The sequence below is a fragment of the Parasteatoda tepidariorum genome, chromosome 9 (assembly GCF_043381705.1).
Source record: "Parasteatoda tepidariorum isolate YZ-2023 chromosome 9, CAS_Ptep_4.0, whole genome shotgun sequence".
Lineage (NCBI taxonomy): Eukaryota > Metazoa > Arthropoda > Arachnida > Araneae > Theridiidae > Parasteatoda > Parasteatoda tepidariorum.
Window position 1 is genome coordinate 77,561,469 of NC_092212.1, and position 25,221 is coordinate 77,586,689.

The following is a 25,221-nucleotide window of genomic DNA, read 5'->3' on the forward strand; positions in this document are numbered from 1 at the left end:
TACTTCTGTAATAATTCTTTACCACTGGAGAAATTATTTCACATTGCTGTATGTTAAAGCATAGATAAAAACAATAAACTAGCATTCTACAATATTTAAAGTGTTGTTTCGAATCTCAGATGCTATAGCTTAGCTACACCATCTCCATAAGACGAACATTTAAAGTGGTAGTAAAAAATAAATGATGGTAAGTCTATTTTTGGCAGCACATGCAAAATTTATTCCACAATTAAGTTTCACTTATTTTTTAAATTGTCCATGTGTAGTGGTGGTAAAATCATTGTAAATCATATTTATAAATCAGAAAAAAAATGGTTCAACGTAGTTTATAAATTCGAACTACTTTATAATTGTGAATAAAAACTCTCCCGCCAAGAGCAAAGGAAGTTGGTAATCGTGTAACTGTGACCAGTTTTAGTTTTCAAATATTTGAATAAATTTTGTTCAGATAAAATCTAACAGTAATAATATTTTACGGTATACGCAATCTTTTTTACCACGTTATATGCTACGCTAATTTTACATGACTTGCCCGACTGGCCACACGGTAAATAACTACTATCTAAATTTGCATATATATTAAACAGACTTTGCTGGTTTATTAAAAGGTTTAGCGTGATATACTGGTGAATTATATAAGCCTGCGAATTGTTTAGAAATAGTAGTGGATAAAAATCTTCTGAATTTAATTTATTAAACCAAGAATCACAATTAATAAACTATCACTAGAAGATATTTATTCGTTGGCATCTCAGTTGGCATCTCTGTGTATGTAAATAAAACTATTTTTGTGTGTTCTATGCTGCATTAGTCCAGTGTTTCCCAAAGTGTAGTACGCGTACCCCCAGGGGTACGCGTCATTTTTTTGATTAGTGGTACACAGCGTTACGAAAAATTTAGAAAGGGTACACAAAAGTCATAAATTTGGGAAACTCTGCATTATTCTCTTCAGATCATTTTAGTAACGATAATAATATGAAAATACTAAAAATTTACTCGAATTATGTGTTTCTAATAGTCTTGGCTTCACCTGTCACCGGTGACCTCAGTGGCTCTACGAACAAACTCAGTACCAGTCACCGGTGACCCCATGGCATTCAACGCGTTAACAGGTTTGCAGAAAATATAAAATTTAGGTAAAATAATTACGAGTTTATATCATTTGATTTATTTTTATCAAATGACATTTTTCTGTTTCAACTCAACGGGGAAAGTTTCTTCAAAGAAAAAAAATCCCTATTTATTTTAGTAATAATCTGCTAACTTGTGAGCATCACGTATATCGTTTTAACATACTTGATTGTAAAGGCTTAAAATAATCTACTTTTAAAATAAATCTTCTTAAGAGAATCTCTTCGCAAATTTGGGGTAATTATTTGAAAGTGTTAACATGACTGTGAATAAGAGGTTTATGAGGAAAATAAATAATTTATGATCTATACCTGATATTATGCTGATTATACCTGATACGATAATTCAATTTTTATGAGAGTCTCGTTGAAGAAGGGACTGTTGAAATGGCTTAAAATAAGTTTTAAGCCATTTCAATAATCGCTTTTGCTTTACATTTAATATTTGATGTGATTTCTGAATTTCTTCCATGCTATAAATAAATACTGAGAAATATTCAAAATATGAGAATGAATATTTATTTTGAATGAATTTTATTTATTTGAAGCTTTCATTTTAGATTTTAATTTTTGGGCAAATTATTTCAGTGTTAACATGATACTATGAATATGAGCCTTATATGAGCCTATATGATATGAGATATTATGAATATGAGCATATGCATAAGAGTTAAATAGATAACACTGGGGTGCAATATTTTTGGTGAATTTATATAAACACTTGATCTTACCTAATTCAAATCTGAAATTAGTTTTGTTCCGAAAACTACAAGTTTTTATTCACACGGATATTTTTAGTTTAATTCTACAAGATTGGAAATAACGTATAGGCTTATGTACATACATATACATTTGTCTGCTTCTTTGAAAATGGTACTCAAGAAAAACATATGGCCTTAACGTAAGACATGAACTGAAAAATTTCACCGCTTTCTGCCTACCACTCCTTACGTAGTAGAGAGGTGGTAGGACTAAGTATTCACTCGAGAGAATTTTAAAAAATTCCTAGTTATATATATATATATATTAACCCCTTAACTTGTGCTCTCAAGTTAATTCATAGCCACCGAGGGTCAAGGCCTGTCAGTAGATTTGTGACGTCATCCTCTGAAGTACAAGCGAACTCATAAGATAACGCGGTATTCAGGTTTGTATTAAGAGAAAACTATAATAAATAGTTCAATGACAATCTTTCTTATAAGATTTGTTAAAAAAAGTATTCCAAAATCGAGATTACTCTAGAAAATTATTAGCATAATATTTTGGAGCAGAAATTGTTCAATAATTAAAAAAATTGCGCTCTGTAAAAAACGAGAAAATTTTAAGTATTTTTTATGAACTAAATTTGAAATTGTTTACAAGTTTTTTTAAAAGAAAATTAAGACAGAAAAAATATAAAAGCAATTATTAAAATCATTTTTCTTATTACTCGATAAGATACATCTCATTAATATATTATATATAAGATACATTTGAATGAATATGCATACATACAGGTATGTATAAACTAACATATTGTTTTAAAGCTTGTTTACATAAACTCTTCTAGACTTATAAGATAAACATAAAAATGGGAATAAAATGAGAGTAGTTCATTTAATCTGGAGCAAACTCAAAATTTATTCTTATCATATGAAGATGAACACAGGAGTTACATTAATATTCATTTAAAACAACGTACAAAACGCAACGCACAAAAATTAAAATGGCTAACAGTGAATTAAATTTCTTTTTTATTAATATGATGTAAAAGCATCGGAGTATTTTGCTTCCAACTATGAATGTTTACGAAATTTTACTCATCGTAAGCTATCGCTAAGTATAAATAAGTTTCAAGTGCAAGTCAACATTTTTATTATTTTTTCTTTCCCATAAAAATGTTACTAAAGCGGTTTGTTACAAGTTTTTTAAACAATAAAAATTTTAACTCTTTTATGACATCTGATATTTGTCTCTCTCTCTCTCTCTCTCTCTCTCTCTCTCTCTATCTANAAATAATTCATATATATATATATATATATTAACAAGACAAATGATGTTTAAATTTGTTTTATTTCACTTCTATAAGTTTTGTCTAACTGCGAATGCGTTGTTAGTTTTATATTCTAATATTTGCGAACAATAAACACTACTTAAAACTTTGTAATTCTTAAGTACAACTTATTTCATTATGTTATTAAAAAGCTTATAATAATATTTTGAAACTCCTGGATCAAGTAATGAGAGAAATATGCCTTTGTGGAGGACTTTTTGATGGAATTAATCCGCATTTGGGCTACATGGAGAGAAAAACCATGAAAAACTCCCATTGATAACCCGATGGCAAGTTGACTCTGATTCATTACCCGTCTACCACTGAGGATATTTTACGTCAGCACTGTGGTGGGTGTGAGCCGGGTGTGAAATTCGTATAGACCAGCCATGACTCGAACCCGATTCACCTAATTGGAAGACGCATGCTCTATCCCCTGAGCCACCACGACCCATTCAAAGACATTAGACCCATTGCTGCGCATTTTTTTTAGCCATATGACATAATTAAGACATGAAATTAATTATAAAGTTATCTATTATTGCCCAGATTACTTAAAAGAAACAACTATATTCTCTCCTTTCCTATGTGAAACTTTTTTTAATATTGTTTATCCACCTCACTGTTTATTATGGAGACGATGAATGGGCAAAGACCACTTTTGACTCAGGAACTCAGCTTCATTTGATGAGTGAAGTGTATGTAACAATATCATTAAATAGAATGTTTATTATTTTAACCTACATTGAGTTTTTTGAACATCATTAAATAATCAAAGTTTAAAAAAAAAAGAAAAATTACACAATTTTTTAAAGTAGTTAACCTAAAATTAAACTTAATCGTAAGAGAATAGGGAAAAAAAGTATTTTAAATAGTGTATAAAAAATAGTATATAAACAACTAGTTGCTTAAATGATATCCCTTTCTCGCTTGTAGTTCCAAAATAGCTCCGTTAACCGACATTCGAAGCGAAACAAGACGGTGCCGTCTCTGAGAAAGTTGTTCCATTCCATTTGCCAAGGGTTACCGAGTGTTCTTCAATGTAGTGTGATTATGCTTCTTTTTTTTATTCGAATTCTTCTGATAGGCGACGGTGATTTCCAAATGCAAATAGTTTTTAATCACATAAAAGTTTATAACTCAAACGTAACCTCAACTGTTTTAAGGCCTCCTATTACTTTTTGTCATATCTCACGGGTATACGCTAACCTTAGTGTCGCAAATGTCGCTCAGAAATCGTTCTTTGTCACTGAACTTGAAATCGTTTGAGGAGAATTGGGATTTAGGGTGTCTTAAATTTGATAGTTTGATTTTTATTGTTCTAAGCACTTCCACGCAAAAGAAAAAAATTCTAATAATAATGTAAAGTGCATTTTATAAAGAGGACGCTATTAAACGTGAGAAGCTTTCCGTGACAAATTCTGTTCAACCTTCGTTGGTATTTTAATTGAGTTCAGGTAAACCCAGACTAGAGTAAACCACGAAGTTTCAGTTACTGAAATTTGTTTTCAAAGTATCGAAATGCAAGCTAATTGTGACAGGATTATTTACTAACAGTTTAAGTAAATAATCCTGTCACAATTAGCTTGCTCCTGAGTGTTTTCATTCAGATGTTTTGAAAATAAAAATAAGCATTTGCAACTTTATGATTTATTCCTGGTTTAACTTAACTAATTTTTTCATATACTTCTTTTTTTATACTTTTTTTCTCTATACTTTCGTGCATAGCGTCTTCGTGATGCTTGTTCACAAAAAGTAGAGAAGGGTTGCAAAGTCTGAAGGGGAAAAAAAGATCATCCTTGTAACTTTTGAACAGTTTGTCGGATTTTCATTCAGTCAAGTGCATGTCAATTCAATGCAATTTATTCATTAGTTATTTATTATTTTTTTGGTTAGTATATTGCTCTTGTTGTCTTTGGCTATTAACCCCTTGGGGACGGGTGATTCAGAAAAGAATTCCTACAAAATCAGGATCAGGATGTAATTAAATAAAAAACGGTATTTTAAGTGTAGTCGTTGCAAATTTGACAGACTTACTTTGCTTTTACTTTAATTATTGTACGTTTAATCAATCAATGTTAATTCAAAGTATAACTAAATAGTTTTATTTTGAACAAAGTAATGGTGAATTAAATAAATCAAACAATTATAACTCCGCCCACAAATAAACTGCTAAAGAAATACTTTGATTACCAGTTTTATATTTTTACCCTGATTGATACGGTTTTATGCTGGCACGTATTTGTGACAGTCGGCGCGAGAGGGTTAAGGCAAGGGGCGCGATGGGTTAGCATATTCACATCTGATAATGAACCTTTTTTGTAATATCAAGTCAGGGTTCCGTTAACCCTTTCGAAGGCCGTGGGAAGTATACTTACCACCGCTTTTAATTTAGGTTTCCATTCGTTAATATCTTCAGCTTTCTTGAAGTGCGCTCGAATAAATTTGGTAACCATTTGTTAGTTTCAAAAAACGTATAAAAGTTGTAAAATACACAATTCCTTTTGAAGTTTGTAGCATTTATAAAATTTATTTTATAAATAAAGAAAAATAAACGTCAGTAAGTTCCTAATAGGTCGTGTTAAATATATTTTCCACCAAAAAAATGGCATTTTTATAAACTAAATGAGTTTTTTTTCTTCTTATATCAANGCGCAGAAATCGTTCTTTGTCACTGAACTTGAAATCGTTTGAGGAGAATTAGGATTTAGGGTGTCTTAAATTTGATAGTTTGATTTTTATTGTTCTAAGCACTTCCACGCAAAAGGAAAAAAAATTCTAATAATAATGTAAACTGCATTTTATAAAGAGGACGCTATTAAACGTGAGAAACTTTCCGTGACAAATTTTGTTCAACCTTCGTTGGAAATTTAAGTTCAGATAAACCCAGACTAAAGTAAACTATGAAGTTTCAGTTGCTGAAATTTGTTTTCAAAATATGGAATTGCTACTTAATTGTGAAAGGATTATTTACCTACAACGTAACTCTGAGTGTTTTCATTTAGATATTTTGAAAATAAAAATCAGTATTTGCAATTTTATAATTTAAAAGCTTTAACTAATTTTTTGGTTATTGGTTTAACTTAACTAATTTTTTGGCCCCTTGCCTGGTTTAACTTAACTAATTTTCTTGTGTACTTCCTTTTTATTCTTTTTTTCTCTATACTTTCGTGCATAGCGTCTTCGTGATGCATGTTCACAAAAAGTAGAGAGGGGTTGCAAAGTCTGAAGGGGGAAAAAAGATCATCCTTGTAACTTTTGAACAGTTTGTCGGATTTTCATTCGGTCAAGTGCATGTCAATTCAATGCAATTTATTCATTAGTAATTTACTATTTTTTTGGTTAGTATATTGTTGTTGTTGTCGTTGACTATTTAGGCAAGGGGAGCGATGGGTTAGTATATTCACATCTGATAATGAACCTTTTTTGTAATATCAAGTCAGGGTTCCGTTAACCCGTTCGAAGGCCGTGGGAAGTATACTTACCACCACTTTTAATTTAGGTTTCCATTTGTTAATATCTTCAGCTTTCTTGAAGTGCTTTTGAATAAAATTGGTAACCATTTGTCAGTTTAAAAAAAAGTATAAAACTTATGAAATACATAATTCCTTTTGAAGTTTGTAGCATTTATAAAATTTATTATATAAATAAAGAAAAATAAAAGTCAGTAAGTTCCTAATAGGTCGTGTTAAATATATTTTCCACCAAAAAAATGGCATTTTTATAAACTAAATGAGTTTTTTTTCTTCTTATATCAATTACTATTCTTAAAACAATTTCAGTTCCGAAAATACTTTAATTTACCTTTACTGGAAATAAATGGCCTTTTAAAGGGTTAAAAAAGCTTACTCATTTAGGCTTCCATATCCGAAAAGAATTGGAATCGCTGGCTTAAAGTACAAGAAGACTCATAATATGATTTTAACTTTAAACTTAGAAAATTTGTTCATTTTTGAAGTATTGGTTATTATTAATGCAGGTTACGAATAAATCAATAAATTACCCTTTTCTTACATTTAAAAATTGATTAATAAACACAGGACAAATACAGCAATATAGTTGTTAATTTTTATACTTGTTACAGTCTTAAAACTGGTTCAAAACAAGATTCGCTAATTGTTGATAAAAGTCAAATGGGTAAAATAAATTCGCACACTATTTACAGCAAAGGTGAGGACTAATAACACATTTGAGCCTGGTTCGTGCACGAATCGAAACAGTTATGTAGCGTTCCCGTAGGCCTTGAAATTTTTAAAAAGTGATAGCTAAAATAAAACATATGCCAATATCTTAATTACTGTGTAACCATCACTAAAATTTGTTTTCCAACGAAAGTATGTTTGCATGAAAACTCCACATTGCTATACCACTTAACGATAAAGTGATATATTAAAATAAGAAATATGTTGTAGCATTAACCTAAATTTGCAACCACTACTAAAATTTTTCAAGCGCTGCGGGAATCCTGGTTACATTTGCTCCCAGTCAAAAATAAATTTTAAAAAATTTGGACACTCCTGGTTTGAGAACAAATGTATTAAAGTTTTGAATATTGTAAATGTATCAAAACTTTGCTATAAAATTACATAGAAGACATAAACCAACGCCTCCTGCAACTGAAAGTCTCCACATGGTCTCAAATAGGTGGTCCGATCTGACCACTATGAAGGCAAACCAATTGGATGCTCGATATTGGGGTTATCTCGCGCGCCACTAACCGATTCATCGATTCTGTTTTGTTGTATTCTGGGAGGTCCTATATGTCTTTGAAGTTGTAGTATGTTGTAACAACAAGTCAAGTCCTTAAAGAAGTAAATCTTTAGTTTTGAAGGGAAAATCATCTTTGGAATGGGGAGATCCCCTTGAGTAGAGTTGTATGATAAAGTTAATAGTATTTTGATAGTAGGGCAAACCAATTTGTGAAAGAGCCCTTTAATACAAAATCTATTAAAAATAAGAAAGTGGTAGCAAATATATGTCTAAAAATTTTTTTAATTTATGAATATGATTGGTTTGTCTTATTCACTTGTCAACCACTACAGATTCAATTCTCAAATATATATGATAAATTTCTCTCAATTGAATTTAAAAAAGAATATGGGTTCATGCGCACAACTGGTTCTCTTTTTAAATAGTCTGCGCAGACTACTAATAGTATACCGTGTGGAGGCTTTCTGATGTAGGAGGTGATGCATAAACTCGTGACAATTAACACGTTCACGCCGGGCTGACCCATCGGTGGGTCACGCTAGATTGTCTCATCTTGGCAGCGCGCCGGAGTAAAAACTGGTAACAATAAATTTCATTTTTTAGTTTGTTTCTAGGTATAATAAAAATCCATAACTTCCAATTGTTTTTAACGGATGCAATTTTTGTATTGAATTGCGCCGTGATAAATTTCCTTACAGTGAATTGTTATTGTTGAGAATAGATTAACTCCTCCCGAATATTATCTAATATTGAAATAGTTCTTCTACCAAGTATTTTCTCTTTTCCCGTACCTCTATTTTCACTTTTCCCGGCTGGAACGTGCTAAGCAACTTCTTTGTTGTATACTAAGACTTCTTTATTTCTTTTCAATATAGGGGCTTATTAGAGCAGTATGAACCCATTACAAATCATAGTGCTAGCCTGTTGTCTGATATTGGTTCCCTCTTCTGCCAGTTCGACTGAGAAACAACAGACGAAATCCAGTTCGAAAAAAGAAATATCAAAACGAAACGATGATCTCAAGCAGACAGGAGCTTATTCTTTAGGGCATGAATATCCTGCAAATGATGTTAATGGGTACTCTGCTGGTTCAGAGTACTCTCATGGTGACATAGGAGGTAACTATGATGATGGTTACAGAAATAGTTACGGTGGTAACCATCAAGGTAACGGATACGGTGGTGACACTGGTGGTGGTGCTGGTGATTATAGCGGAGGAACAGGTAGCTACAATGGAAACTCAGGCATAAGTCACAGTGTTAGCTACTCATCGGATTCCTATGGAGGTCATGGAGGAAATAATTTTTTCAATGATGAGTGGGAAAAACCTGGAAAAACTGTTGTCAAGCATGTTGCGAAAAATATAGCTGTTCCCTATCCAGTACCTGCTCCTGTTTCCGTACCAGTTCCGAGATACATCAAATACTTCAAACCTTTCGCCATTGGTAAGAAAGAAATTTATTGTTCTCACATTTTTAAGAAAGTATTTGTAGTTAGCTATATTTTCAGACTGTGACATCTTTCCATAAAAGTCAAATGAATCTTTTCTGGATTATTATACTCCCTACCATCCTTGTTTTCTTGCATGCTTTTTTTTAAATTCATGTCTTTTTGAAAATGTTACATTTATTTATTTCTGTAAAAAAATAGCACGAGATATTTTATTTGATATCATTCCACTCTTTGATTGTGTGTGCTTTTACCTTCCGACTTAAAATTCAATCACGTGGTTTGACCTCTCTTCGGTTTACTGTTAAATTGATGTCTTCTTTATGTCCTATCGCTAAAAGACTGCGCCGTAATCGGTGTGATGTATTTGTCTTCTTCTAGGTACTGATATACTGAGAAGTATCACTTAAGTTTGCTGTATTCGGGGAGGCCAATTGCTCCACTTTTTACAAAAGTTATAATGAATTGGTAGCGAATTAAATAGTAAAACTTGTAGAATAAGGATGATTACGCCTACTCTTTTAAAGAGTAACAACGTGAAGTTGGCAAAAAAAGTTGCATTTTATTAGATTTTTTGTATGAAGTTGTGGTTAAATAACTTGAACTGAAAGACACTTAACTAAAAGTAACTTTAATTTATATACTACTGGCAAATAACATTTTACAAATCAGAGCAAGCTACCATTTTTGTTTAGTTACTTTCGGATTTTTATTCGTATGCTAATTTCGTTCGTTCGTTGTAGTGGAACTGGTCGACTGAGGCCTTACGTATGTTACGTTTCGTATGCTAATTTAATGCTCGCGAATTTTTATAAATATTTAATTTCGTTATATGTAGTGGTGGATAAATTTATTTTATACTAAGTATATGAATTCTAAAGGAAACGTAATAGGTTTCGCTTTCACTTTAATAGCACAAAATGAAATAAATTTTGTCGGAAAAATTGCCTTATCTTTATTTAGACAAATTTCTTTTCACTTCAAAATATTGCATTTGTGCAAGCATTAGTGTGTTAAATTGAGGAACCTTTATTACATTTTCAGAACTGCCAACTACTTCTCTTTTTGCAAAATATTTTATAGAACGGTAGACATTTAAAAACCCAAATCTTTGCGGAATTTTTGGTAATTTGCAAACATTTTAAAATCCTCTCCACGAAGAGTGACGTTGCACATGAACTTTCAAATCATTTATCCTCTTCTGACCTGAAATTGTAATTTTGTTAAAGTGGTAGCTACATTTTGAAAAATATACATACTTTTAAGTAATCATATCTGCTAAAAAATAATTTCATTTCGTTCATTGTGAGTTGAAAAATTCAAAACTCTTCTTATAAATTAATTGGAAGTTAAATTAATGAAATTTTCAGCAGTCTTGAGAAAAGTTCGTCCCCACTCTTTAATTTTTTCCTAAGTTGAGGATATTTTGGTTCTGAAGAGGTTAAATACAGTGGTGTGGAAAATAAGCTATAACGAATAAAAAATAATGCATTATTACAGAAACATAGCTGCCACTAGAATGAATATTAATGAAAAGCGTAGAAAGTTGGTAGTGCTGAATTCGCAGTTTAAAGCTGATTTTTAAAACCGACATAATTTTCATGACACCATTTCAATCAAGGGAAAAAATTCGCCACCAATCTAAAATTTTCAAAAACTGTACGATTCTCTCATAAATAAAAATAAAAAATTCAATTTGATTAATCTCCAAGTTGATTTTAAATTGCTAAAAGCAGTGATGCAAAACGATTGCATATGAATTCGAATAAATAAAGGAGTTACATAAATTTGACAACTTAACCAAAAACCATCTTACTTCTTCTTCTTCTTTTCCTTTTCTTTACTTTTCAGTAGCAAATAGACCTTATCAGAAAGGTAAGTAAAATTGAAAAATTATGTGCTTATTTAAAGAGATCGAGAAAAAAAAATTACGTCTGATTTGAATGGCAGAAATAACAATTATTTTCACTGTAATAACTGTTTTTTTGTCCATACCCTAAAATAATATTTATTACTTTCAGAATATGAAAAGAACAATTTAAATTGTCATTATGTCGCAAAGTACTAATAAAATATCGCCAACAGAGCGTGTCGTTTTCGGTTGACACACATTAAACATCTCAAGAGATATTTAAAATGGGGGCATAGGTGAAAAAAGAATAACTCTCCAACTAAGGGTGGTTGAAATAGACAGATAGAAAGGTCAATAGTCTAAAACTTCGATTTTTAAACAACTTTTAAAAAGTAATTACTCATTTTAGAAAACGATAATGGGCAATTAAATTGATGGGGCGCAGAAGATTTCTTTTTTATAGCTCTCACTGTAAAATGTTAAATAGTTGTGGTCGCAAACGGATAGTTTAACAAATTGCTATTTTTTTATACGTCATTAGCTTACACCTGTAAGCTAGTTTTATTCCAAATATTCCCAAACCATTATCGGTTGAATGTTTCAGTTATTACTGTCATTACATTAGTTGACAATTATTACATCTCAGGAACGATCATTCTCTGTTTCACAGTAAAATGGAAGCTAATAGATTTAAGTCGTTCTTAGGGGTTACTTACATTGACTTCGAAATGTTATCGAAAGTACATAATTTTTCGCAAGCGATTTTAATTTTCTCATTGTTGTTTTCTTGGTGCAGAAATGCCACTTGTGTTGACATTTTGAACGTGAAAAAAGGATCGATGAATGAAATTTAGCGTCAATAGGTTGACCTTTATATCAATTAAAAGACCTTTATTGATATAAATATATGTTAAGCAAATTTATCAATTATGAATGTTAGAGACCTTTATTGATATAATTATATGTTAAGCAAATTTACCAATTATGAATGCTAGAGACCTTTATTGATATAATTATATGTTAAGCGAATTTTCCAATTATGAATGTTAGAGATCCTTATTGATATAATTATATGTTAAGCGAATTTTCCAATTATGAATGTTAGAGACCTTTATTGATATAATTATATGTTAAGCAAATTTACCAATTATGAATGTTGGAGACCTTTATTGATATAATTATATGTTAAGCAAATTTACCAATTATGAATTTTAGAGACCTTTATTGATATAATTATATGTTAAACAAATTTTCCAATTATGAATGCTAGAGACCTTTATTGATATAATTATACGTTAAGCGAATTTACCAATTATGAATGTTAGAGACCTATATTGATATAATTATATGTTAAGCAAATTTACCAATTATGAATGTTAAAATCGGAGTGGCTCAGGGGATAGAGCGTTCGCCTTCCACTGAGGTAAGCCGGGTCGAATCCAGGCGATAGCTGAATGACTTGAATTCCGCACCGGCCACAGTGCTGACGAAAAGTATCCTCAGTGGTAGATGGATCATGGGTTAGAGTCCCCTTGCCATTATGCTAACCGTGAAATGTTTTCGTGGTTTTCCTCGCCATGTAGCGCAAATGCGGGTTAGTTCCATCAAAAAAGTCCCCCACGAAGGCAAATTTCTCCCAATACTTGATCCTGTAGTTCCCTTGTCTTCTGGATTGGGTTCAAAATTACAAGGCTACGGTGTTGAACATTAATAGTCGTAAATCCAAAATTGGGTAGGCTGTTCAACGACGGTTATAAAATAAAATAAAATTATGAATGTTAGTACAATTTTATATAAATAATTACGTTTTTTGTTTAAGTTTGCATTTAATTTTATATCATAAAAATTAGTTTAAGAAATAAAAGGTTTGTTTGTTTAAGATGCTTAGTTTTTCTTTAAATAACTTTTTTTTCTAATTTAACTTTTAACTCTAAAACTCAATCGTAAAAAAGAGCTACTCACAAATACTTTGGATACATTTGAATTTACTTATTTGTTTTGTTGATATTTTTACATGTTTTCTTATTCGATCTCTTCTGCATTTTGTCAACGCCTCCTATGACTGAAAGCCTCCACACGGTATTTTATAGGTAGTCGTCCGATCAGACCACTAAGAAAGTAATCATTAAACAAAAGAGCCATTTAATAGAAAATTTATAAAAAAATTAGGAAGTAGTCCCAAATATATGTCTAAAAATTTGCTTTACAAGTTTTTTTTCAATTACATTATTCATGTGTTATAACAAATTCCAGCGAACAATAATTTTTCCATAATATAAATAATACAGCAATTTATATGTAGTTCTTTCTAACTTTATTTTAGCCTATGGATTCTAAAATATTCTTGTAGATTACATGCGAATATAATAAATATATAATATAAATGCATAGATAAAACTAAAGTATTTTATATGCTGATTTACTATATATATTAGCATAAAGTGTACTAATACTTTCTTTCAATATTTAAAAAAATGTCGTTGAAAATAATTAATTTAATGCAAAAGGCTATTTTCAGTTGGTTTCAGATGGTAAATTTTCTTTACTGAACAAAATTAAAAAACATTCTACTTTAAATTTATAATACGGATCTAATATTGAGAATTTGTTCATTGTTTTAACTTATGGAAAGATAAAGTTTGCTCTTTATTTCTTTAAAATTTTTTAGCAGTGCATGAAACTCCTATTCTAAAATTTCAGCAAGAAAGTATTTATCTTTCCAAGTTAAACATATCTGCTTTTCGTATCATTTTAGGTTTAAGTACACATAGAAGTGCCTATTTCAAAATTTCAGCAATAAAATATTTGTCTTCCTCAGTTAAATAAATTTCCTTTTTGTATGATATTTAGATTTATTTTGTAGAAATTCTTATAGAAGATTATAGATTTCAAAATTTCTGCAAGAAAACAATTGTCTTTTGAAGCTAAATAAATTTACGTTTCGTACGAGGCTTATATTAAGTTTTTGAAAGTGCATATAGACGCGCCAACTTCAAAATTTCAACAAGAAAATAGTCACTTAAACTTAAATATATTTACTGCTCATACGTTATTTGGATTTAATCGGTAAAATATGTTTATTTCATTCAATACCAAATATATTTAAATCTAATAATAGAGAATAATCATGTGAGAGAAGTATAAAGAATACCGTCCTTAATTTCAGAGAACAAAAAACTGGAATTTTTTTCTCAGAATTACCTAATATTATTTGTATTCATTGTAATTCTTTATTTTACAGCCAAACCTGTAGCTGTACCTCATGTTATTCCAGTAATAAAGCATATTCAAAAGCCAATACCAGTGTTTGCTGCTTTACCTATTCAACAAGCTGTACCAGTTCCTAAATTTGTTGGTTTGCCAGTTCAAGTTAAAGTGCCAAGACCAGTTTTCATCCATGTGCCCAAAATAATTCCAGTAGCTAAAAAATATCCAGTGCCGGTTCAAGTTAATATACCTAAGCCATACATTGTACCTGTTTACAAGTCCGTGCCGATACCCGTACCTCACAAAGTACCGAAGATTATCAACATTATAAAAGAAGTACCTCATTATGTGAAGAAACCTATTCCTATATAGTAAGTATAGTACTAATATATTTTACATTTTTAGTTTATAACATGTTCAAATAGATGCCTAGTTTCATCAGTTATTAGGCAATTTGTTTCTTAAAGGGAGAAAAATTGATGTTTTAATGCAATAGTCGGCAAACGGAGGATCACGTGTCCTATGATACTCTTGCAATTGAAGAAGGGCTTGGATTAGGATTAAATACTAGAGAACGAGCTATTGGAAACGGGTTTGCTATTCACGGTTTTAATGAATGGATTAAAGTTCTATTAAGTTTGATTCAACAGAAATTTGCCTACCATGACCAGCAAATTATTCAAACGTTCGCATAAAATGCCACATTCTTACAGTTGTACTGTTCAAACAAAAATCTCAAAGCTGTAGTTTTAATTCTCTATCACTTTATAAAATCTTTCGCAGAAAATAGATTCACTGTATCAATTGAGAGCCGAGTTTGCCGATCAATGCGTAGTGATTGGCAAACTCGAATCATCTCCTTACCTTGCCAGCTGCTGTTTTCCGATCACTGCTTTGAGCCATTATTTAAAAGAGGTACAAGAAAAAAAAGCGGCGGAACCTATTTTTTAGTATCACAGTAAACATTTCTGTGTGTTAATTACAACTTTAACCCTTTCAAGACAGATTTTTTTTCTATTCCAACAAAAAGATAAATTACGACTTTAATACATCAAATACGATAAAAATAACAATACTCCGACAAAATAATATACAAAATTTAAATCTTTTGGAAACTGGGAGAGGGCTGAGACATATGTACCCCACCCACTTTTTTGGACAGGACACACATGTCCCAGTGGTGGTTTCGTTTTCAGGGCATATATGTTCAGGTGATACAAAAAGGGTAAAAAAAGAAAAACATTGTGCTTTGATTTTAAGTACAACTACGGTTTTATTCTTTTTTTATAAAAAAGAAACAGTCCTTTTATAAGGACGCTAGGCACAAAAGGTTAATGTGATAGATTATGGATGGATATGTGAGTGCTAAGTTTACCTTGTTAGCACATAAAGTTTCAAAAATTTCATAAAGCCTTAATGCTCCTTTGTGTAAAAAAAATGATTTTACTTCCTCCATGTTAACCTATGGAGAATTATAAGACCAGAGTTTCCATATTTATTCTCTAGCTAATAAATATTTTTGAATAATTTTTGTTTCATTTCATTCATTTAAATGCGTTTTGTTCAGCTTAATTACCGAATTGGTTTAAGGTTGCTTAATTTTAAAAAAGATTCAAACTTCGAAAAAAATTTAAAAATACTTTTAACNCTGTAGTTTTAATTCTCTATCACTTTATAAAATCTTTCGCAGAAAATAGATTCACTGTATCAATTGAGAGCCGAGTTTGCCAATCAATGCGTAGTGATTGGCAAACTCGAATCATCTCCTTGTCTTGCCAGCTGCTGTTTTCCGATCACTGCTTTGAGCCATTATTTAAAAGAGGTACACGAAAAAAAAGCGGCAGAACCTATTTTTTAGTATCACAGTAAACATTTCTGTGTGTTAATTACAACTTTAACCCTTTCAAGACAGATTTTTTTTTCTCTTCCAACAAAAAGATAAATTACGACTTTAATATATCAAATACGATAAAAATAACAATACTCCGCCAAAATAATATACAAAATTTAAATCTTTTGGAAACTGGGAGAGGGCTGAGACATATGTACCCCATCGGCTTTTTTGGACAGGACACATATGTCCCAGTGGTGACTTCGTTTGCAGGACATATATGTCCAGGTGATGCAAAAAGAGTAAGAAAAAACATTAAGCTTTGACTTTATATACAACTACGATTTTATTCTTTTTTCATGAAAAGAAACCGTCCTTTTATAAGGACGCTAGGCACAAAAGGTTAATGTGATGAATTTGATATGTGAGTGCTAAGTTTAAGTTGTTAGTACATAAAATTTCAAAAATTTTATAAAGCCTTAATGCCCCTTTAGGTAAAAAAAAAATTATTTTACTACCTCTATGTTAACTTATGGAGAATTATAAGTCCGGAATTTCAATATTTATTCCTTAACTAATAAATAGTTTTGAATAATTTTTGTTTCATTTCATTCATTCAAATGCGTTTTGTGCAGCTTAATTACCGAATTGGTTTAAGTTTACTTGGTTTTTAAAAAGATTTAAATTTCGAAAAAAATTTAAAAATATGAAAAAATTTATGTATGAAAATAAAAAAATAATGTTAAAAAAATTTTGTAATTTAATCCAATAGAAACATACTTTAATGTATAAAATAAAATAAAAATTATTCAAAAATATCAAATACTCATTAAAGAAAGAAATTCCGGACCCAAAATTTTCCGTCAGTTATCACGGATGAAGTAGTAATAAACTAAAAAAAATATTTGTTACAGATGTATGATACAGAAACTAAAATGGCACTTCTAAAAAGCATTTCGTCGCGTTTTATCTTCAAAACTCACCCTTCACGCTTTTACAAGATACGCCCTTGAAGAAGAAAAAAGCGATTATAATTTGCTCTAATAACGGTCATAGCGTGATGTTTTGGCGAATGATTTGAGAATAGAATTTCCGAAAGAACTAAAAAGAAATCTGTTTCAATACTTAAAATAAATTTTTTGTTTTATAAATATGAATTAAGGCCAACATTTTCGGGACTTTTGTTTTCGTAACTGCGAAATGAGAACATAAGATTTTATCAAAAGTATTTTTGAAAAGTACGGTGAACATAAGAAAAAAGTTTTAATTTATCCCATTAATGCCTAGCCGTAAAAAGACGTGTATAAAAGTACTAATATTAGCAAAGTGTTAGTACATATTAGTTTCCATCAAGTAGATACTTTTCTCAATTACTCATCCTCTAATTCTTTAAAAAGTGCTACGTAGTTATTGGTGTTGGCCATTAGGGCACTGGGGTGCGATTGTTCTTGTTTTTAAGTGGCGCATCTATGGCCAAGAATTCGACTTCTGCCACACCCATACGTCACACCCGTTTATAGGGCAGACCCATTCCATACATCCACAGATGGTAATTTTGACCTGAAGCAGAAAACTATCAACCTCCAATTCAGCATTCCCAATGGTATAATTTATAATGGGAACATGGAGGACTATGTGACCATACAGATTAAAAATGCACGTGTCACTACACGGGGAGTCTTCAGCCGACTGGATTCGAACTTTAATTCTCACAAAAGTGAGTCCAGCTCCCTACCAACCAGACTATCCGGGGCACACGTCGATTTTTCATGAAAATATAAATTTTTATATTATTATTTACATATAATGGTAAACAGAATTACTAAACCCTCATAATGAAACACTTTTACTACCACTCTTTATGCAGTCGAACCTCGCTAACTCGAACCTTGATTTCCCGAATTTTTCGATATCTCGAAGGAAAAAAAATTCCCTTCAAATTTCCTATACACTCAATGTTAAAGAAAACTTGATTTCACGATTTTTTTTTTCTTCTAATCCCTCTAAAACTTGATTTTTATTTTCTCCATAAATACTGTAGATTTTTCTTCTAAAAATAAAAAAACTATTTCAAAAAACCCCCAATGTTACTAACAAACAAGCACTTTCTGCAGTGGACACTGTAGGGAAATTTATTGAGAGGCAGCCAAATATGTCAGAGGAGACATTTAAAGCTATAGTCCACTTAGAAAGTGTTACAGACAAACTTCCTTACACATCTCTAAAACAAACAACAATTGAATCTTTTTTTTAAATAAAAAGTGTAAAAAGTGTTTTTAGAATAATAATGGAATAGTAAATAAGGTATGTAAAGAGCTTTTTTCTTTGTTCTACTATGGATAACATGCGATTTTCGATAATTCGAATTTTCGGTATCTCGAATTTTTTCGCCTCTCCCTTAAAGTTCGAGATATCGAGGTTTGACTGTGTATAAAAAATATTACAGATTTAAAAATAATAAAAAAAATATTTAAAAAAAAATAAATAAATAAATAAAAAAACTCTTTAACAATTCAGAGCACTAACCACAGTATCTCAGCTGACCAAGGGCATTACTACAGATGTAGGAGTGGATTTCCCGCGTCAAAAGAACGAATTTCAACTCCCGCATATTTCGCAATGTTTCCGGAATTATGTAACCTTCCGTGGCGAGCGCCGTATTTAGCCGGCATCCACGTGATGTCCTGTGCGAACGAGAGCCGTAATTAGTCGGCGTCAACTTGATACCGCTTGGTAACCGTCCCAAACTGCTTCAGGCAGTCTCAGGCTAATATTCCGTTCATTTACCTATTTTGGATTAGATTAATACAGTCGAACTCGTTTATAACGAGCACAAAGGGACCGTAACATTGTACTCGTTAAATCCGAGTTCTCGCAATAAACGGGTACTTAAGGCAACCAGAAGAGGGGTGGGAGGTCAAATGATTGAGTTTACATAAAATTTAATTAATACTTACTTACTTTAATTAATTTAATTAAATACTTTTCTTAATTTAATGACAACTATCCCCCCCCCCCCCAGCAAAAAATTTCTAGTTGCGCTACAGTCTTAAAGGAAAGAAGCAATAAACGGAAAGAAAAATAAAGGAAAAGATTCTTACCAAAACATTTATTTTTTTCATTAATCTACATATTTAAAATAGTAGTTTGTTAGCTTACTTTGAAGTTTCAGTTCGCGGTTTTTTTTTATTTCGCGCGCATTTCTTATCATTTTGAAAAAAAGATTGCAAGACAGAAAAATATTGCTCGCTAAAACCGAGTCTTACTCGTTAAAAGCGACTTCTGTTCCATAGACTTAACATTGATCCAACCAAATATTCTCGTTTCCCACGGTAAATCCGAGTTCTCGTTAAATCCGAGCTCGTTATAAACGAGTTCGACTGTACTACTAAAAGTACATTTTAAATACGCTTAATGCGTTTTGTAAGCCTTATTAAAGTTACTCTTGTGTTATAGTTTTATTTTTTTAATGGCGGGCACTTGGGGATTGTCCCATTTACCACAGAAATGACAGAACTGCTACTCTCTTCTCGTTACCCAGTAGGCACCTGTGGCGAAGCCACGACGAATGAGCAGCGTCGCCCACGTCACACAACCACAAACCCGTTTATAAGGCTGGTCACATTCACACAATCACACACACAAAGGAGAAAGGACATAGAACACACAGAGAGAGAAAGAAACGTCCATGTCCTGAGCAGGATTCTAACCCGCGACCATCGGCCCCGCAGTCAGACACGCTAACCACACAGCCACCTGGCCTGTGTGTTATATTTAAGAGCACAGTATTTTCTAGCAACGAAAGTAAAATATAATAAGAAATCTTTATAAGTACAGTTCACTGGCGTCACTTCAGCAATCTGGATGGCAGTAACGCAAGGGTACAGTAATATTACAGAGTACAGTAATATTAAAGATATACACAAAAAAAGAAGAAGAAAAGGATCCGAGAAGTAATTCAAAAAATACAAGTACGAAGTCCGAATTATATAGGAATAACATAAAACATTTACATAATCGAAAAAATTAGTACATATTTACATATTGACAGCGGACTGAATAATTACGAAATCGGAAAAACTAGTATGTATGTTACAGTGAAACACTGAAATCTGGAGAATGTCGACATTCACCGGTGAATGTCAACATTCACGTAGTGGCTTGGTGTATGTCCGAAATATTTGCTAAATACCCTTATTTCTGACTCTCACCGGTGAATGTCAACAATCACATAGTCGCTTTGGTGAATGTCCGAAATATTTGTTATATCCAATTTTATATTAATTTATTCGTTAATATTATATTTATTTGCTATATTTATATTTATTCTATATTTTAATACTTACTGACGATAGATTAGAAGAAACATCAGTGTTTGGAGTATCGGGCAAATATATACCGGGCAATGGTACTTGACCTTAAAAAAACATCAGTGCAGGGTATACTGGGCAAATGTATACCGGGCAGTGGCACTTAACCTTAAGAAAACATCAGTGTAGGGTTAAAATATCGAATATATGTAATTATATCCACGAATAAATTCATATCAATTTGAATGTAATAAATATTTCGGACATTCACCAAAGCATATCTGTGATTGTCGTCATACACCGGTGAGAGTCCGAATGTACAAGAATGTAATGAAACATTCGATCTTTCACCGACGTATTTGGTGTTTGTCGACATTCACCGGTGAAAGTCAACAACCACCGATTTCGGTCTTTCGCCGTGACATGTACATATTTACAGTTGGAGCGAAAAAATAAATGATACAGCTCATTTTCGGAATATAATGCTAATGCTTGACAACAAGAGGTCAATATATAAAAAGCACCAAAACGAAAAAAGTTTTGGTTCATTTTTGCTTATACTAAGTGGATGTTACGTTCTGTTACTGTCTACTTTAGCTTCTAAAAAGCTGTATGCTTTAACTTTCCATTCAATATAAATACTTATATCATTGCTATATTAAGGTGTATAGAACTACCTTGCTTTTGCAAAATAAATAATAATAATGAAACACGAGTTGTGCCATTTTTTTTTTTAAATTTTGGAGAAACGAACCATCCTATTTAAGGGAGGCTAGACACATATGGGTTAAGATTATTTAATTATTTACGGTCGAAAAACTATTATATCATTTTAAATTACGTAAGTTTGTATGGCAAAGCGCAATAATTGAGCTAAATTAGACAAATAATTACTGATTAAAAATTTAAAAATAAAAAAACCGTATTTTTAAATTTAAGTTCTTAAGAACCATCAGAGCGATTTTTTTTAAATTAAAAGATGGTAAATAATGTTTAAAAAAAATTGCATGCAATTCAATTCCATACAATTCAGATTATTAATATGTTAAATAATATTAGAATATATATTATAGAAATTCTTGTTAAAAATTATTTTTTTAATGGAATTCCTATGGAGAAACTAAATTTATATTTGTGTACTAAAAGCTTTTGAATCCTTTAAATTGTTACAGATAAATAGGAAAATGTACAAAAATAAAAACTATGATAAAGGGGCCCACCAAACTAGTTATTCAGGTGAAGAAAAAAAATCAATAAGCAGTCACAGCAAATATTATTAGAATAGCATCATAATGTTACTATCTTTACAAAGATTTACAAAAAGAATTATTGATATACAGCCTGTTATGTATTCATCATACAAAAAACAGATTTGTAGGATGCTTTCCAAAAATAAAGTCAAAAAAGTGCAAGCATGATATTGTGGATTGCAAATGAACATTGCAGCAAGGAAATTAAAAACAGTATTCAAATTTACAGATCACAATTGAGAAAGGTAGAAGTGTAGCGTAAAAACATTGTTTGATTGCCGGTTAAAACTAGAAGGTATTTATAATAGTCAATTTTCATCTTTTCTCTAGTTCCTCAAGCAATCAAACGTATCTTAATGCTTGTCACTCGCATTCCTCTATAGTGATTTGTCAGATTTCAATAGTGTTTCTATTTTTTTTCTCCTTGAAGCACTAGTTTGTAAATCTAAACATGTGTACTTTTTTGCCTTCCTTTCTTTACAGGGATTCTAAAAATATATATTAAGTACAGACGTTACAGAACTCCCTGCGTAATTTTTCGTTTTTATTTATTTTTTTAGTGTGGATTCCCATTCATCAGAATACGGAAAAGGTCATGGCTATGGAAATGGATTATACGGAAATGGAGGACATGGAAATGGAGGTTATGGAAATGGAGGATATGGAAATGGAGGATATGGAAATGGAGCATATGGAAATGGAGCATATGGAAATGGGGCATATGGAAATGGGGCATATGATTACCAGGGTGGTTTCGGAGGATCAGAAGAGAATTCATATGGAGAAGGATTACACACAGGATCTATGCCTTATGATATGTCATACAATGGTGGTGGCGGTGGAGCCTATGGTAACATGGACAACTCAGAATATGGTTCTCAGAATGGTTATATCAACACTCAAGAAAGTATGAAGTTCAATTCACCGTATGCGTATGAGCAACCAAACCAGCACAACTACAACCACCAAACCCCCAGAAAACCGAATTATCCACCAACGTCATATCCAAGGGCACACAGGATACCAAATAAATCGCCATCCTCTCAAGCGGATGCATCAGCAGATTATCATTCCACGAACCATGGTTTGAATTTCAGTACGCAAAATCAATATCCACACAGCAACGTTAAACCACATACAGAATCTGTCAGCTATAGCCAACATCAAAGTAGTACACCTAATCAACAACTTTACTTCAATACGCCAGTTAATGGCGGAGGAAGTGAAGTTTCATCAAATTCAGCTTCAACAACCCCCGATACGAAGTATTCTCAACCCGTTTATAAGCCTTCGGCGTACGAAGAATACGTTTTAAGTCAACAGCAAAGCGATCAACAATCCAATTACGTTAAGAATGTTTCAACCCAACAATATTCCACGTCTTATAATCCAGAAACATCCAATCAAAATGATGCAAATGCAGGACTGATATCTCAGGCTTCAAAGATGTATTCAAACTACCAGCAATATCCACAGGGTATTTATAATAACCCTTTCAACATCAATCAGCAATCAGTATCATTCAACAACATTCCTCAGCAGCTGTCTGAATACAATGCTGTGAAATCTCGTTATCCTCACTTGAAAATGAACTATAATCTTGAGCAAGCGATTAAACATTCTAATGCTTATCAAAATGAAAATATGTATTCTAATCCATGGAATTCATATTCCAACGAATATAAATCTCAGAGCACACCTTATGATTATCCACAAGCTAATTATCATCAAACTCCTTCTTACTACGCATCACAGACCTCTTCACATCAAAACAAAGAAAATGGCTATTCCGACAATCAACAAAATAACGGTTTCGAAAACACACAGTCACAGTTTATTCCAACTTCACACGATGGAAATGGTCAAAGCAATTATAACCAAAAGAATGTTGATGCATATATGCCAGCAGGTTCATCTTATAGTACAAGCAGTTACAGTAACAGTTATTCTCCTCAATTTCCAAATACTGCGGCTCAAAGTTTCAATTCGAATCTCAAAAGTCCTAACTTCAATGACGTTCAGAAGTATAATGAAAAGTTCGATCAAATTGCCAATCAAAATATGTATCGAACGAATTCTAATTTAGCTTCCCCTGACGCATATACTCCATCTGGTTCTTCAATACCTTACAGTTCTAACTCGTATGGAAATAGTTATTCCAATCCGCAGATTTCATCACCGCAGATCAATGATCAATACAGCAACCAATACTATGGCTTGCAAAATGGCATGACTGATTCAAACAACAATCCATTCCTTCAACCGTTTAATTTTGGAAACAATTTTGCAAACTCTGAGACTTCTCAAGCCTCAAATCCTACTGATGCCTTATCTGCATCCAAAGAAGTAAAATCTTCTGAGTCAAACAATCAAAACAGATTTTCAAGTTTTGCAAATGCCGATTCTTCGAATTCTTTTGACCAACAGGAAGACAATTACCCGACAAGTTATTCTAATAACGTGTACACCAAAAGTAATACACATAACTCTATACCACAAACCAATTACCAATTCCAATCTCTCTCATCTGGTGTTTTCAATGAAAGCGATTCACCATCGCTTTCTCAAATCCCAAGCAGCACTTCAGTAACTAAGCCTGATGTTTCAACCTCCTTTAGTTACAGTTTCAGTGAAAGCCAACCACACCCTGTCTATTCAGGCTCACACTATGGTAGTTCAATGAGTGACAATTTTTTTAAAGGGTTTTCCCAGCAAGAAAGCTCACAGCTTCCATCCAAAAGTACTTATTCAACTCTTCTGGACGTGAAGCTGCCAAGTAAAGCGTCTTCACAAGAAAATGCTGATTCACAGAACTCAGCGCCATTAGTCTTTCAAGGCTTTGATCCAAAGATAGATGAAATGGAACAGCACATACAAACGTCTTCAAGTTCAATAATTAATGTATATACTAACTCGCCGAACTCTAAGGAAGCGCAGAAGGGGCAAACATTTTCTTTCATTGACACAACAGCTTTGGATTCATCACCACCAATGTATTACCAAGCACCAGACTCAGGCTCGAAAAACGGATACAGCAACGTTGATTTACAGATTGTGCAAGCTCCCACTTTTAACAAAGACCCCAATGAACCGTTGCAGACGTCTCTAGACAATTATTCACCACCACAACCAGTCTATAGGCCTAGTGCTAGTGACCAAAACACGTTATACAAAGAAGCGAGTAGTGTTAGTGATTCAACATACAAGTCAGCTTCAACTCTAGATGCAGATTCCAAGACAAAATCCAGCTAAAAACAAATTTCATTAGAACTGTTCTATCCTAGTCTTTGTAAGTTTTGATGTCTGTTACAGGATGTCTAAGGTGTAAGGATGTTACAGGATGTCTGTTATAGATGTTTGTTACAGGATGTCTAAGGAAGTTACAGGATGTATGTTACAGGATGTCTAAGATATATTTGATCTACTTTGACACAGATTAGCTACTTAAAT

At 32.1% G+C, this 25,221-nt stretch overlaps 1 protein-coding gene across 1 annotated transcript; it reads left to right on the forward strand.

Moving 5' to 3' along the window:
- Nucleotides 1-8,753: 8,753 nt before the first annotated feature.
- Nucleotides 8,754-25,073, forward strand: LOC139426573 (myb-like protein AA). Its single transcript, XM_071185868.1, has 3 exons — nucleotides 8,754-9,317; nucleotides 14,415-14,751; nucleotides 22,332-25,073. The coding sequence occupies exons 1-3, from the start codon at nucleotides 8,765-8,767 to the stop codon at nucleotides 25,021-25,023; spliced, it is 3,582 nt and encodes a 1,193-aa protein (XP_071041969.1). The 5' UTR covers nucleotides 8,754-8,764; the 3' UTR covers nucleotides 25,024-25,073.
- Nucleotides 25,074-25,221: the final 148 nt, after the last annotated feature.

Bases quoted from the DNA above. Each gene is read 5' to 3' on its own strand.
- LOC139426573 (XM_071185868.1), top strand. From the start codon at position 8,765: ATGAACCCATTACAAATCATAGTGCTAGCCTGTTGTCTGATATTGGTT. The intron at 9,318-14,414 runs GTAAGAAAGAAA...TTTATTTTACAG, and splicing joins CTTCAAACCTTTCGCCATTG to CCAAACCTGTAGCTGTACCT. The intron at 14,752-22,331 runs GTAAGTATAGTA...TTATTTTTTTAG, and splicing joins AAGAAACCTATTCCTATATA to TGTGGATTCCCATTCATCAG.